The following is a 14,728-nucleotide window of genomic DNA, read 5'->3' as shown; positions in this document are numbered from 1 at the left end:
ACACTAAAGTGAAAAAATCACAAGAGTGATCTGTATACGAATATATAAAATAGTGAACACTTCAAATTTGATCATTTGATTGTTACAAACTTTTCCAAAACTGCCAAGAGTATTGGAACTCTGTATTATGCGTGACTCTCCCTCGCCCTTTACCATTCTTTGTGTTTAGATTTAATTGATTGATTCATTCCTTCAAAACATGTGACCCATCACATATTTCCAATTTCTCCTTAACATGCCCAACCAATAGGAACCCTCTATGGTTAGTATCTACTAGTGCTCGAGAGGGAATAAATTAAATAAGTTTGAGCATTTGGTTTTCATTTTTTATTATTATTAATTTTTCTATCATTACTTCAAACACATTCATTTCCAGAATGCAAGAACAAAATGGACCTGCTCTTCTTACTGGACAGTTCCGGCAGCGTCAGTTCCTCCGATTTTCAGCTGATGTTGAATTTTTCTGCCGACGTTATGGACGCCATGCCCATTTCTACGGAGAGTGTCCTCGTCGCAGGCATCTCATTTAGTACTTCTGTGCAGCTTCATTTTGACTTCAACGACTACAGCACTAAAGCGCAAGCCCGTAGCAAAATGCTGAACATTAATAAAGGTTAATACAATGGAACGTAATCAAATCGACTCCAACCGACTCCAATCCGATCCAATACAATACAATACAATACAATACAATACAATACAATACAATACAATACAATACAATACAATACAATACAATACAATAAAATTATATACAGTACAACATTATGTAGAGGTTACATGCCGAGTCTCAGTGATTATTAAAAATAATGGTCGAAGTTGGCGGATCATGAAAAATGCGAGCTTCAGCGAGCTTTTTCATGACCGCGAACTGAGACCATTATTTTTAATAATCACTGAGACGAGGTGTGTAACCTCTTTATTCCTCCTTTCTTCAGTTATTCAAAGAAAACAGGAGTTTTTGTGCGAAAGTTTGATCGAATCCGAATCACTCAACCAGTCAACCTGCGCAGGCGATCGATTAATGCGCGGTTGTATAGTTCCGTGCAAATCATTCCATTCTGTTAACACTTCTTGTCAGTTTCCCTGTTTTAGACTAAAATCAAGTACACAGATATGCTGTTATTCTGCTGTGGCGGTAAAGGCAGATATTGTGTGTTCTGTTTATGTTTTAGTATCGTTTAGGATAATGTTCTTTTGTCAAATGGGACTGACTAGCAGACGAACTTTTGCACCCGTGTTCCAACGTTAATGACTGTATGAAGTTCAGTTTTCTGGGGAAAATAGTGTATGAAACCGCTTTATGTTGTTTAAATTGATGAGATGTGTGCATTTGGTTGCGTGTGATCTGTTTATAAAATGAAATATTGTTGAAAACTGACCGTCGGATTGCAGTCAGTGTTGTCGAAGAAACTGCGTTAAAAGAAGGGGAACTACTCTTGTCGGCAAGAGTATGAGTTACTTGCCTTGGGAATTTGCTTGTGATGAACGGTGTGTGCACAGCAGATCTAGATTCAGAAAACAACCTAACTCATGGATTTTATATGGAGATTCATGTGTTCAGGCCTGTAGTTGTTAATTTAAATGCGGTATGTTTGTATTGTTTGCTCCAGAGATGTATATTTCGTACGTATAGAGCGTTCGGAACTTTTCAGTCGCAAAAGTAGTACCAAAACAGAACAGCTTCTCAACCCATTGCACTATCGAGGATTCAGGCTGTTGCTGGCTCGTTATTTGTTTGGTTGCTGGGTCATTATCGAAAAATAACTAGCTCTACAAGTTTACAGAGGTAAGAAGCAGAGGGGGGAATAAAAAATACATTATTCCCCCCTCTGCTTCTTTACCTCTGTAAACTTGTAGAGCTAGTTATTTTTCGATAATGACCCAGCAACCAAACAAATAACGAGCCAGCAACAGCCTGAATCCTCGATAGTGCAATGGGTTGAGAAGCTGTTCTGTTTCGGTACTATTTTTGCGACTGAAAAGTTCCGAACGCTCTATACGTACGAAGTATACATCTCTGGAGCAAACAATACAAACATACCGCATTTAAATTAACAACTACAGGCCTGAACACATGAATATCCATATAAAATCCATGAGTTCGGTTGTTTTCTGAATCTAGATCTGCTGTGCACAAACCGTTCATCACAAGCAAATTCCCAAGGCAAGTAACTCATACTCTCGCGACAAGAGTAGTTCCCCTTCTTTTAACTCAGTTTCTTCGACAACACTGACTGCAATCCGACGGTCAGTTTTCAACAATATTTCATTTTATAAACAGATCACACGCAACCAAATGCACACATCTCATCAATTTAAACAACATAAAGCGGTTTCATACACTATTTTCCCCAGAAAACTGAACTTCATACAGTAATTAACGTTGGAACACGGGTGCAAAAGTTCGTCTGCTAGTCCCATTTGACGCAAGAACATTATCTTCAGCGATACTAAAACATAAACAGAACACACAATACCTGCCTTTACCGCCACAGCAGAATAACAGCATATCTGTGTACTTGATTTTAGTCCAAAACAAGGAAACTGACAAGAAGTGTTAACAGAATGGAATGATTTGCACGGAACTATACAACCGCGCATCAATCGATCGCCGCTGCGCAGGTTGACTGGTTGAGTGAGTCGGATTCGATGAAACTTTCGCACAAAAACTCCTGTTTTCTTTGAATAACTGAAGAAAGGAGGAATAAAGAGGTTACACACCTCGTCTCAGTGATTATTAAAAATAATGGTCTCAGTTCGCGGTCATGAAAAAGCTCGCTGAAGCTCGCATTTTTCATGATCCGCTAACTTCGACCATTATTTTTAATAATCACTGAGACTCGGCATGTAACCTCTACATACAATACAATGCAATGCAATGCAATGGAACTCAATTGCCTGTTATTTAAGTAAAAACGAGAACTTATCTTTAAGCTAGTAAGATATCTATATATGATATACGACTAGTGTCTGTCTGTCTGTCTGTGTGTCTGTGCGCGATGCGCGGCCAAGGTTCTCGATGGATCTGTTTCAAATTTGGTGATCATATTCAGGTACACCCTGGACACAACCTGGTCGATGAGATATTTCAACACGTGCTCTCAGCGCGCAGCGCGGAACCGATTTTGGTTCCACCTCAGCTATTTTGGTTCCACCTCAGCTTACCCGGGCCCCCATACCGACACACCATAGCCGCTACACCACATCACAACGCCAAAGTTCTCGGTGGATCTTTTTCAAATTTGGACACCGTATTCAGCTACACCCCGGACACAATATCATCGATGAGATATTTCAACACGTGCTCTCAGCGCGCAGCGCTGAACTCATTTTCGTTTTTGGGTTCATTTCGCCATTATAAGTAACTCTTCCTTATCTTCTCCAGTGTTTGGCGTTTATCTCCCTTCCTTCGTGTGGCTTTCCCGTTCAGTTGTAAGTTACTACACTGCGCTGTCCACTGCGCTGAGCGTCTTCGGATATTCCCGGCGTTCTGTTACTGTTACCTATTTTTAGAAGGTCAACGCAGTGTACAGAACGTAAATTGGACCCGTAAATTATCCTCACTGTAAAAGTGCAAAGGTCGAATCAATTTATAGCCACGCGAAAAATACACTGTCATCTATCTCTCTATAGATACGGCTTCTCTGTGTTTGTGTGTGTGTGTGTGTAAGTGTGTGTGTCTCTATGTAAGCAACACCTGTGCATTCTTCAGTTCTGTTTGTGATGTGGTCTGGCGGCTTTTGTGTAAATTTATGTCCAGCGACTACCTTCTAGACAACATATCCTCACCCAAGGCCCACTAGTCGCCAAACTGTACATATTGTTTTTATTACCACGGCCTTCGTGGCTTACATCTTAATCCTTTTATTTGTAAAAAGTTTTGAGATTTATTGTTCGTGTTCCTCTTACTTGCTCATCTATTTGGTTTTATTGGTGATCCTGAAAGGTTCCACTTTTTAACTCGATTTGAAATTTTAAAAAATAATATTACAAGCCCGTTATTCAAGATATAGAATACAGACTTATAATTCTTACCAAGAAACATCTTAACTACTTTTCATTTTAACAAATTCCACAGAGCATTATCAACTCAACCCCACCCCCTGCCCTCCTCTCCTTATTTTTTGTTTCTTTCTTTCCTCTTTTTGAAAGCGGACAAACACTCAAGTCCTTAATGGCTCAAAACCGTAGGACTTTTAATATTAATTTTAACGTAAATTTATGTACTGGCCTTCCTTTGAGAAGCCATAACTTGCTCAGTCCTGTTTGAGTGGAGTTCGCCTCCAAAGGTGATTAACACGGTTACATTCGTCGACAAGGATGGGACTCGATATGGTCAGGAATGGCATTATGGCCACTGAATCATTTTCGTGCTGTTCCCATTCCACGAATCTGGGAGGGACCTAAGCTTGGCGGGTCCATAGTTCGGACCCGGCGAAGCCGGCGTACGGCTCTAAGTACTTCTTCCCGGCGAAGCCGGCTACCCGGCGAAGCGGGTATTCATTCTAGTGATAAATATGCACTTATAAAGATATATAGTCATGCGTGAATAAATGCATGAAAAGGTTAACTATAACAATGTTTCGCTTAAGAAAAGATCAGTAAATGCCAATGTAAATATATATATATATCTATATATATATATACGACTTGTGTCTGTCTGTGTGTCTGTGTGTGAGTTCGCGATGCACGGCCAAAGTTCTCGATGGATCTGCTTCAAATTTGGTGGGCATATTCAGGTACACCCGGGACAGGACACAACCTGGTCGATATTTCAACACGTGCTCTCAGCGCGCAGCGCTGAACCGATTTTGGTTCCACCTCAGCTACCCGGGCCCCCATACCGACACACCAAAGCCAAAGTTCTCGGTGGATCTTTCTCAAATTTGGACACCGTATTCAGCTACACCCCGGACACAATATCATCGATGAGATATTTCAACACGTGCTCTCAGCGCGCAGCACTGAACCGATTTTGGGTTTTCTGTTCATTTCACCATTCCCAGTAACTCTTCCTTATCTTCTCCATGTTTTCAGCGTTTACCTCCCTTCCTTCGTATGGTGCACTATAGTATGAGGGGGCATCTTCGGATATTCCCGGCGTTCTGTTACTATTTTTAGAAGGTCACCGCAGTGTCCAGAACGTAAATTGGACCCGTAAATTATCCTCACTGTAAAAGTGCAAAGGTCGAATCAATTTATAGCCACGCGAAAAATACACTGTCATCTATCTCTCTATATATACGGCTTCTCTGTGTTTGTGTATGTGTGTGTGTGTGTGTGTGTGTGTGTGTGTGTGTGTGTGTGTGTGTGTGTGTGTGTGTGTGTCTCTCTCTATGTGGGCAACACCTGTGGATTGTTCAGTTCTGTTTGTGATGTGGTCTGGCGGCTTTTGTATATTTGTATGTACTGGCCTTCCTTTGAGAAGCCATAACAGTTCAAAAGGGCTTAGAGATAAGCTCTAAATTGCTCAATCCTGTTTGAGTGGAGTTCGCCTCCAAAGGTGATTAACACGGTTACATTCGTCGACAAGGATGGGACTCGATATGGTCAGGAATGGCATTATGGCCACTGAATCATTTTCGTGCTGTTCCCATTCCACGAATCTGGGAGGGACCTAAGCTTGGCGGGTCCATTGTTCGGACCCGGCAAAGCCGGTGTACGGCTCTAAGTACTTCTTCCCGGCGAAGCCGGCTACCCGGCGAAGCGGGTATTCCTCTAGTCTATATATATATACGACTAGTGTCTGTCTGTCTGTCTGTCTGTCTGTCTGTTCGCGATGCACGGCCAAAGTTCTCGGTGGATCTTTTTCAAATTTGGACACCGTATTCAGCTACACCCCGGACACAACCTCATCGATGAGATATTTCAACACGTGCTCTCAGCGCGCAGCGCTGTGCGCGCTGAACCGATTTTTTGTGTGTGTTTTTTGTTGTTGTCGGGATCCACTACCAGTAACTCTTCCTTATCTTCTCCAGTGTTTTCAGCCGCGATTATCTCCCTTCCTCCGTGTGGCGTCAATCCATATTTCCCGTTACTACGTTACTATTTTTAGAATGTCACGATTGCACCCGTAAGTTGTTCTTACTGTAAAAGTAAAAAGGTCGAATCAATTTATAGCCACGCGAAAAATACACTGTCATCTATCTCTATATATTTATAGATATAGATATACGGCTTCTGTGTGTGTGTGCGTGTGTGTTTGTGTGTGTGTGTGGGAAACACCTGTGGATTGTAGAGTTCTGTTTGTGATGTGGTCTAGCGGCATTGGTGAGAAGCCATAACAGTTAATCTCAATCCCGTTTGAGTGGACTTCGCCTTCAAAGGTGATTGTGGTGTTTAGGCACTCGGTTACATTTGGCGTCGTCGACAGCTATGGAACTCCACATGAAATGTTCAGGCCACTGAATCATTTTCGTGCTGTTCCCATTCCACCTGGGAGTGACCTAAGTTCATTCAAAGGGGGTCGAGTGTGACAGGGAGACTACCGTCGCCCTTCACAGCAGACTCTGCAGAGTTGTTCGCCTTAGAAGTTGTGGGCTTTCCTTGCATGTACCCGTAAGTTGTCCTTACTGTAAAAGTGAAAAGGTCGAATCAATTTATAGCCACGCGAAAAATCCACTGTCATCTATCTCTATATATTTATAGATATAGATAGATATATACGGCTTCTGTGTCTGTGTCTATGTGTGTGTGTGTGTGTGTGTGTGTGGAGGCAACACCTGTGGATTGTAGAGTTCTGTTTGTGATGGGGTCTGGCGACTTTTGTCTGTCTGTATGTTCTGGCATTTGAGAAGCCATAATAGATGATAATTATAGGGCTTAGAAATAAGCTCTAAAATTCTCAATCCCGTTTGACAGGACTTCGCCTTCAAATGTGATTGTGGTGAACCGCCACGCTGGCTGTCTCTGTCTCGCGATTCACCCCGGCGATGCCGGGTATTCCTCTAGTATATATATCTATTCAAAGTTATGCCTCGTAATTACAGTGATTGGTAGGACATACACATACCTAGGACTGAACCGGGCGGCGACTACACTGTACAGCTCGTCTGCTGGTGCCAGAAGTGATGCCAAGAAGGTGGTTGTGCTTGTCACTGATGGTAGATCCTCAAGTTTCAGTGCTACAAACCAGTCTGCACAGGCGCTGAAGGTATAGTTTCAAGTATTAAAAAAAAAAGTTTGTAATTCATCATGCCAGCAATTGCAGCTGACGAAAGAAAGTTATCGTCCATATGGGAAATGGTTTACACCCATGGCACTTCACCCCATGTCCATTTCGCCCCAATATTTCAGGCATTTCGTCCCACTGAATTTGTACCCTATCGCCCCTAAGTTTGTACCACTTTGCCCCAATCTTTTTACCTCTTCTCCTCAGTCTCGCAATTTATCCCATCAAAGTATGTACCAAATCAAACTACGGTGATGAGAAAGACTGTCCCACAAACCAAAATATTCATGTTCATGTGAAACAGGATCTGGGCACCACGGTGTTCGCTGTCGGAGTGGGTGGCTACAGACTGAACGAACTACAGGCAGCGGCCAGTGACCCCATTTGTTCGCACGTGCTGACCTTGATCTCCTTTGACCACATTCAAGCCATCCTGGATGGCATTCAGAAGAGCACTTGTGAAGGTGAATATTTACCTTGGGAGTTGTTGTTTATACATGTAATATCTTTTGCAAAAGCAAAAGTTCTCTAGAAGCATTCATTGTTTTCAAGTTGGAGTGTTGCTGTCTTGATCTTCGTCGATGTTTTGTTGTTCTTTTGAAATAGCATTTCTTCTTCCTCTATTGACTTATTTCTTCTTGTTCTTCTCCATCATCATCATTCTTGTTCTTGCTCTTCTTTTTGTTCTTGTTCTTGTTACTCTTGTTCTTGTTCTTGTTCTTGTACTTCTTTTCTTTCTTGGTCTCTACATCCTTACATACATCCTTCTCCACCCCCGACTCTGCGATTCCTCTTATTCTTCCTCCTTTTTGTCCTTCACTCATCGTCATCCTCTTTCACTCCTGATCTCTCTCCTCTCCTTCTGATTCTCTTTCTCGGTGACCTACCTTTTCACATTTAATGCGGATATGCATGCTTTTCTTTTCTAGCGAACATAAAGGTAACAAAAACCAAAGTTGTCAACGGGACTCTGACTAACACAACAACAACAACACCAGCAGTGGCCAAAGTCCCAGGCAACAACGAAACCATTGTAGGTACCAGGTTCATTCAGAGAGAAAGAGAGAGAGAATGAGAGAGTGAGAGAAAGAGAGAGAGAGAGAGAGAGAGAGAGAGAGAGAGAGAGAGAGAAAGAGAGACAGAGAGACAGAGACAGAGAGACGGAGACAGTCAAAGGGAAAGAGAGAGAGAGAGAGAGAGAGAAGAGAGAGAGAGCGAGAGAGAGAGAGAGAGACAGAGACAGAGAGAGAGAGAGAGAGAGAGAGAGAAAACCTTGAACGCTGTGCCTCTTGATTATATTTAGTCAAGTTTTGACTAAATATTTTAACATCGAGGGGGAATCGAAACGAGGGTCGTGGTGTATGTGCGTGTGTGTGTGTGTGTGTGTGTGTGTGTGTGTGTGTGTGTGTGTGTGTGTGTGTGTGTGTGTGTGTGTGTGTGTGTGTAGAGCGATTCAGACTAAACTACTGGACCGATCTTTATGAAATTTGACATGAGAGTTCCTGGGTATGAAATCCCCGAACGTTTTTTTCATTTTTTTGATAAATGTCTTTGATGACGTCATATCCGGCTTTTCGTGAAAGTTGAGGCGGCACTGTCACGCCCTCATTTTTCAACCACATTGGTTGAAATTTTGGTCAAGTAATCTTCGACGAAGCCCGGACTTCGGTATTGCATTTCAGCTTGATGGCTTAAAAATTAATTGAGGACTTTGGTCATTAAAAATCTGAAAATTGTAAAAAAAAATAAAAATTTATAAAACGATCCAAATTTACGTTTATCTTATTCTCCATCATTTGTTGATTCCAAAAACATATAAATATGTTATATTTGGATTAAAAACAAGCTCTGAAAATTAAATATATAAAAAATTATTATCAAAATTAAATTGTCCAAATCAATTTAAAAACACTTTCATCTTATTTCTTGTCAGTTCCTGATTCCAAAAACATATAGATATGATATGTTTGGATTAAAAACACGCTCAGAAAGTTAAAACAAAGAGAGGTACAGAAAAGCGTGCTATCCTTCTTAGCGCAACTACTACCCCGCTCTTCTTGTCAATTTCACTGCCTTTGCCATGAGCGGTGGACTGACGATGCTACGAGTATACGGTCTTGCTGAAAAATGGCATTGCGTTCAGTTTCATTCTGTGAGTTCGACAGCTACTTGACTAAATATTGTATTTTCGCCTTACGCGACTTGTTTTAATTTTTGGTCCTGTTTTTATTGAATCTGACAAAAGCAACTTTATCAAAGAAGTCCAAGCAATGCACAGAAATAGCAGCGCAGTTTCCACTGCATAATCGTCCTTTCGACAATACTACAACGTCTACATAGACATGAACAACACCTTTTTATAAAGACTCTTAGACACACAGGCACTACTGGATGTCTAAACCTTGGACGGTATTACAAAGCCATCTCCATAAGCATGAACAACAACTCTTTACATATGTCCGTGGGGAAGCAAGAATTGACACCACCTTTCCGGTTTCCTCTCACAGGAAGCTTCGACGTCCTGCGGAATCCTGGATATCTACGTGTCCACCGCTGACCCCAAGCCTGGTCCGGCTGTCCATGATGACCGTTACCGCGCAATGCCTGACGCCCCGGCCACACTGACCGTGACTGAAACTCTGCCAAGCGGAACTACGCTGTTCATCTCAGTGGTCGGAACACGCCTGCCTGCCTCCGCTGCCGCTCTGAGGAACTGTAGCAACTATACCTGGACCTTGGGAATGGTCCCAAAGAAAAGTATGTTGTAATAGAGTTCTTGATTTGATAGTTTTGAGAACTTGCATTAGAGAAGGACCCATGTGAAAAATAAAGCAGCGACAGTTGCAGTAGTATTTGTTGTAGTAGAAGTTTAAGTATTGCTGGTAGTAGTAGTAGTAGTAGTAGTAGTAGTAGTTGGGAGTGATCTTCGAAAAAAAGCATGTTGGCTATCTTCTTGGTAGTATAGTAGTAGTTGTAGTAGTAGTAGTAGAAGTAGTAGTAGTAGTAGAAGTGGTAGTAGTAGTAGTAGTGGTAGCAGCTGAAGTAGCAGTAGTGATAATAGTGATAGTAGTGATAGAAGCAGCAGCAGTCGCAGAATTAGTAGACGTAGCAGCAGCAGTAGAGTTAGAAGTAGGCCAAGGTCATGTCCGGCCCTATTGATGACAATAACGGCTACTTGTTGTCCCTTTACTAGTTAATAATTGTACAGTTCTTATTTTGAAAGGCCACCTGCAATGTAATCTAAAACTCTTGCTTGGTCTTAAAGGTGGTCGTCTACATTTTTGCTTTTTTACATTTAGTCAAGTTTTGACTAAATGTTTTAACGTAGAGGGGGAATCGAGACGAGGGTCGAGGTGTATGTGCGTGCGTGCGTGTGTGTGTGTGTGTGTGTGTGTGTGTGTGTGTGTGTGTGTGTGTGTGTGTGTGTGTCTGTGTGTGTGTGTGTGTAGAGCGATTCAGACTAAACTACTGGACCGATCTTTATGAAATTTGACATGAGAGTTCCTGGGTATGAAATCCCCGAACGTTTTTTTTTCATTTTTTTGATAAATGTCTTTGATGACGTCATATCCGGCTTTTCGTGAAAGTTGAGGCGGCACTGTCACGCTCTCATTTTTCAACCAAATTGTTTGAAATTTTGGTCAAGTAATCTTCGACAAAGCCCGGACTTCGGTATTGCATTTCAGCTTGGTGGCTTAAAAATTAATTAATGACTTTGGTCATTAAAAATCTGAAAATTGTAAAAAAAAAAAATAATTTATAAAACGATCCACATTTACGTTCATCTTATTCTCCATCATTTTCTGATTCCAAAAACATATAAATATGTTATATTTGGATTAAAAACAAGCTCTGAAAATTAAATATATAAAAATTATTATCAAAATTAAATTGTCGAAATCAATTTAAAAACACTTTCATCTCATTCCTTGTCGGTTCCTAATTCCAAAAACATATAGATATTATATGTTTGGATTAAAAACACGCTCAGAAAGTTAAAACAAAGAGAGGTACAGAAAAGCGTGCTATCCTTCTTAGCGCAACTACTACCCCGCTCTTCTTGTCAATTTCACTGCCTTTGCCATGAGCGGTGGACTGACGATGCTACGAGTATACGGTCTTGCTGAAAAATGGCATTGCGTTCAGTTTCATTCTGTGAGTTCGACAGCTACTTGACTAAATGTTGTATTTTCGCCTTACGCGACTTGTTTCAATAATCTTATGGTTAGATTTCGCTAAAAAGTTTTATCAGATGATGAATGAACCATGGGGAAAAAGTTATAGAAAAAAAAATATATGTAAAAAAAGATTTTATTTTTGGGTAGCGTTTTGTTTTCTGTTTGCTGAGAACATGTGCTTTGCCTAAAAATACTGACCAATCAAATTCATGTCACTATGCCACGCCCAAACAAGTGCAGCAACAGTTTGACACTGGAGCGCTGCCCACGCTTTTTTTTTAAACGCACAAAATGCACGGGATTTGAGAGGAGTTTTGCGCTTGGCATTTTCCAAATAAGGATATCCTACTATAGTATGAGTACTACGCTGGAATACTACAATGAATTTTCAAACGGCTACACTGGCTTCGTCTTTCCTGATCGAAAGGGGGTGTATTGTTGATATTTGTAGATAATAGACTCTGCATTTTAATGGTCAAATGGCGATTTCGGTATTCAAATGTAGACAAGGACCTTTAATGGTGTCCCTAAGTGAAAGGTACTATTGCAGATGTACACAAAGAAATAAAAGTGAAAATGAACAAATGCAATTTTTTAAGACCCCATTGCCGTGTTTATTCACTGACTGACCTGTGTCAACGTACATAAATGTTCGGTATACTTCGCTTGTATTTTGTTGTTGCTTTAATTGTTGGCCTCTTTCTTGTTTCCTTCAAGCCTATTTTAAATCTGTATGGTGCTATATTTTGTTAATGTGTATTAATTTATGTTTGATTTTCATCATGGTCGGTGCTATGTATATATATATACCTGACATTTTGGTCATGTGTGAAAGGTTGAATTTTAATCTCAAATATGTGTGTGTATGATTGTATTTAAGGGGCCCTGAAACTGCTTTCTGTGTCGCTGAACCGTGCTTATTTATAACAACATTAAAATCTTATCATTGTTATGATAATTTTTTTTAAATGTACTTTCCGCAGACATCACTGTGATCTGTGAAGAGAACGGGGTCCGTCGACCCTGCACCAACAGTGACGTGGTTAAGGCAAAGCTATGTGACAAAAGTAAGTTCTCAGGATACTGATGGATGAATGGATGGCCTAAATAGATGCACTTCTTGTTGAATGTTTAGAGGAGTGCATGCATGGGTGCGATGGATGTTTCTCTGTTAACTGCTCTTTTTGCGTGCTTTGCTTTGTTTTCCTCTATTTGTTGATTAACTAGTCGAGAATGGTGATTGAGTGACAAAGACAATTTAAAGGTAAAACAATTGCAACTTTATAACACCCTTTTGTATTCAAGATGTTCAAGAGGTTGTGCTTGTTTGTTTGTACTTTGTTTGTTTAACGCCCAGCCGACCACGAAGGGCCATATCAGGGCAATGCTGCTTTGACATATAACGTGTGCCACACACAAGACAGAAGTCGCAGCACAGGCTTCATGTCTCACCCAGTCACATTATTCTGACACCGGACCAACCAGTCCTAGCACTAGCCCCATAATGCCAGACGCCAGGCGGAGCAGCCACTAGATTGCCAATTTTAAAGTCTTAGGTATGACCCGGCCGGGGTTCGAACCCACGACCTCCCGATCACGGGGCGGACGCCTTACCACAAGGCCAACCGTGCCGGTAAGAGGTTGTGCAAGAGATTTGAGTTCAGATGATTTATTGAGGACTTAATCGGTACCTTTTCTGGATGACTTCTGTACTTTCAAGGGGAATTCTCTCCTTGTATTTCACAACACGGCGTGTTGGGTACCAGTTCAATGTTTCTTTTCTTGGAATGCTTTTTATTTCAGATTATAGATGTTATGTATTTTCCCAGACAATGATTTGCACAGAGTAATACAGTGATATAAATGTCGGTCTTGCAGGAGTGGATTCCGACTATCCTGTTGACAACCCATGCACGACCAGCAATCTGGAGAAGGGTCTGTTGAGACACCCCTACCCCTATGACCCCACCAAGTTCTTGCAGGTAGGATATTATGCTTGTATTTATTCCTGTTTGACTGTGGAGTTCACTGTAACTTCCATTGTTGACATTCCAGAAGTGCATGATACAGCTTGCAACCCTCGTGACGTGTAGAACATCAATGAGGATAGAATGTGTTTAACGTTAGAACGTGATGCCTACAAAGAGCAAGTTGTACTTTGCTGTCATGAGACTTTGGCCTCTGCTGGTGTTTCTGTCGGAATGTCTGTCAGAATATCATGTTTCTATCTCTGAATTAAAACCTAATTTTACCTTAATTACACGTTTTTGAGTCACTTGAGAAAAAGTGACTCTATGTAATCGGTCAGTGTTAGTCTGTCCGGCCGGCCGGCCGTCCGGCCGGCCGGCCGTCCGTAGACACCACCTTAACGTTGGACTTTTCTCGGAAACTATCAAAGCGATCGGGCTCATATTTTGTTTAGTCGTGACCTCCAATGACCTCTACACTTTAACGATGGTTTCGTTGACCTTTGACCTTTTTCAAGGTCACAGGTCAGCGTCAAAGGAAAAATTAGACATTTTATATCTTTGACAAAGTTCATCGGATGTGATTGAAACTTTGTAGGATTATTCTTTACATCAAAGTATTTACATCTGTAGCCTTTTACGAACGTTATCAGAAAAACAAGGGAGATAACTAGCCTTTTCTGTTCGGCAACACACAACTTAACGTTGGGCTTTTCTCGGAAACTATAAAAGTGACCGGGCTCAAATTTTATGTGAACGTGACTCCCAGTGACCTCTACACTTTGACGTCTGCTTTGGTGACCTTTGACCTTTTTCAAGGTCACAGGTATGTCTTGAAGGAAAAAAATTGAAATATCATATCTCTGAAACTATTCATCGGATTTGATTCAAACTTTATAGGATTATTCTTTACATCAAATTATTTACATCTGTAGCTTTTTACAAACGTTATCGGAAACACAGGGGAGATAACTAATATTCAGAACTGCGAAAGTGACTCGATCGAGCGTTTGCTCTTCTTGTTATAATTGAAACCCACTTTTAACTTCCTAAACTCAGTACCATGCTTTATTAATCAGTTAAACCTACGTTTAGCTTCATAAACTCAGTACCATGTTTTTACATGTGCCATGTTCTGCCAGTGAAAAAACCTTTCTTTTAAAGTAATAAGCTCAGTGCCATGTTTTTACCCTTGGAACCTTCATTTCACTTCATAAACTCAGAGTCATATTTTTATTTTTGAATTGAAACTTTTTTAAATTTTATAAACTCAGTGCCGTATTCTTGCCATTTCAGTGTGACATGAAGGGCAACAACTACATCACACTTTGCCCAAGGGGAGTCACTTTTAACACCCGGACGTGTGAGTGTGGATTTACCTCCCCTGGTGGAGCTAGTACGCCACAAGC

At 41.0% G+C, this 14,728-nt stretch overlaps 1 protein-coding gene across 1 annotated transcript in view; it reads left to right on the top strand.

Annotated features, from left to right (window-relative positions):
- Positions 1–14,728, top strand: part of LOC138949166 (uncharacterized) — a 49,562-nt gene that overhangs the window by 31,548 nt on the left and 3,286 nt on the right. The window contains exons 5-12 of the mRNA XM_070320935.1: positions 377–613; positions 6,993–7,156; positions 7,479–7,638; positions 8,104–8,207; positions 9,682–9,931; positions 12,336–12,419; positions 13,231–13,334; positions 14,616–14,728. The exon at positions 14,616–14,728 is cut by the window's right edge and continues 141 nt beyond it. Of these exons, the coding sequence (XP_070177036.1) occupies positions 377–613; positions 6,993–7,156; positions 7,479–7,638; positions 8,104–8,207; positions 9,682–9,931; positions 12,336–12,419; positions 13,231–13,334; positions 14,616–14,728 (1,216 nt within the window). The remainder of the gene's footprint in view (positions 1–376; positions 614–6,992; positions 7,157–7,478; positions 7,639–8,103; positions 8,208–9,681; positions 9,932–12,335; positions 12,420–13,230; positions 13,335–14,615) is intronic.

The sequence above is a fragment of the Littorina saxatilis genome, linkage group LG15 (assembly GCF_037325665.1).
Source record: "Littorina saxatilis isolate snail1 linkage group LG15, US_GU_Lsax_2.0, whole genome shotgun sequence".
Taxonomy (NCBI): Eukaryota; Metazoa; Mollusca; class Gastropoda; order Littorinimorpha; family Littorinidae; genus Littorina; species Littorina saxatilis.
This window is presented reverse-complemented; position numbering and strand designations above follow the sequence as displayed.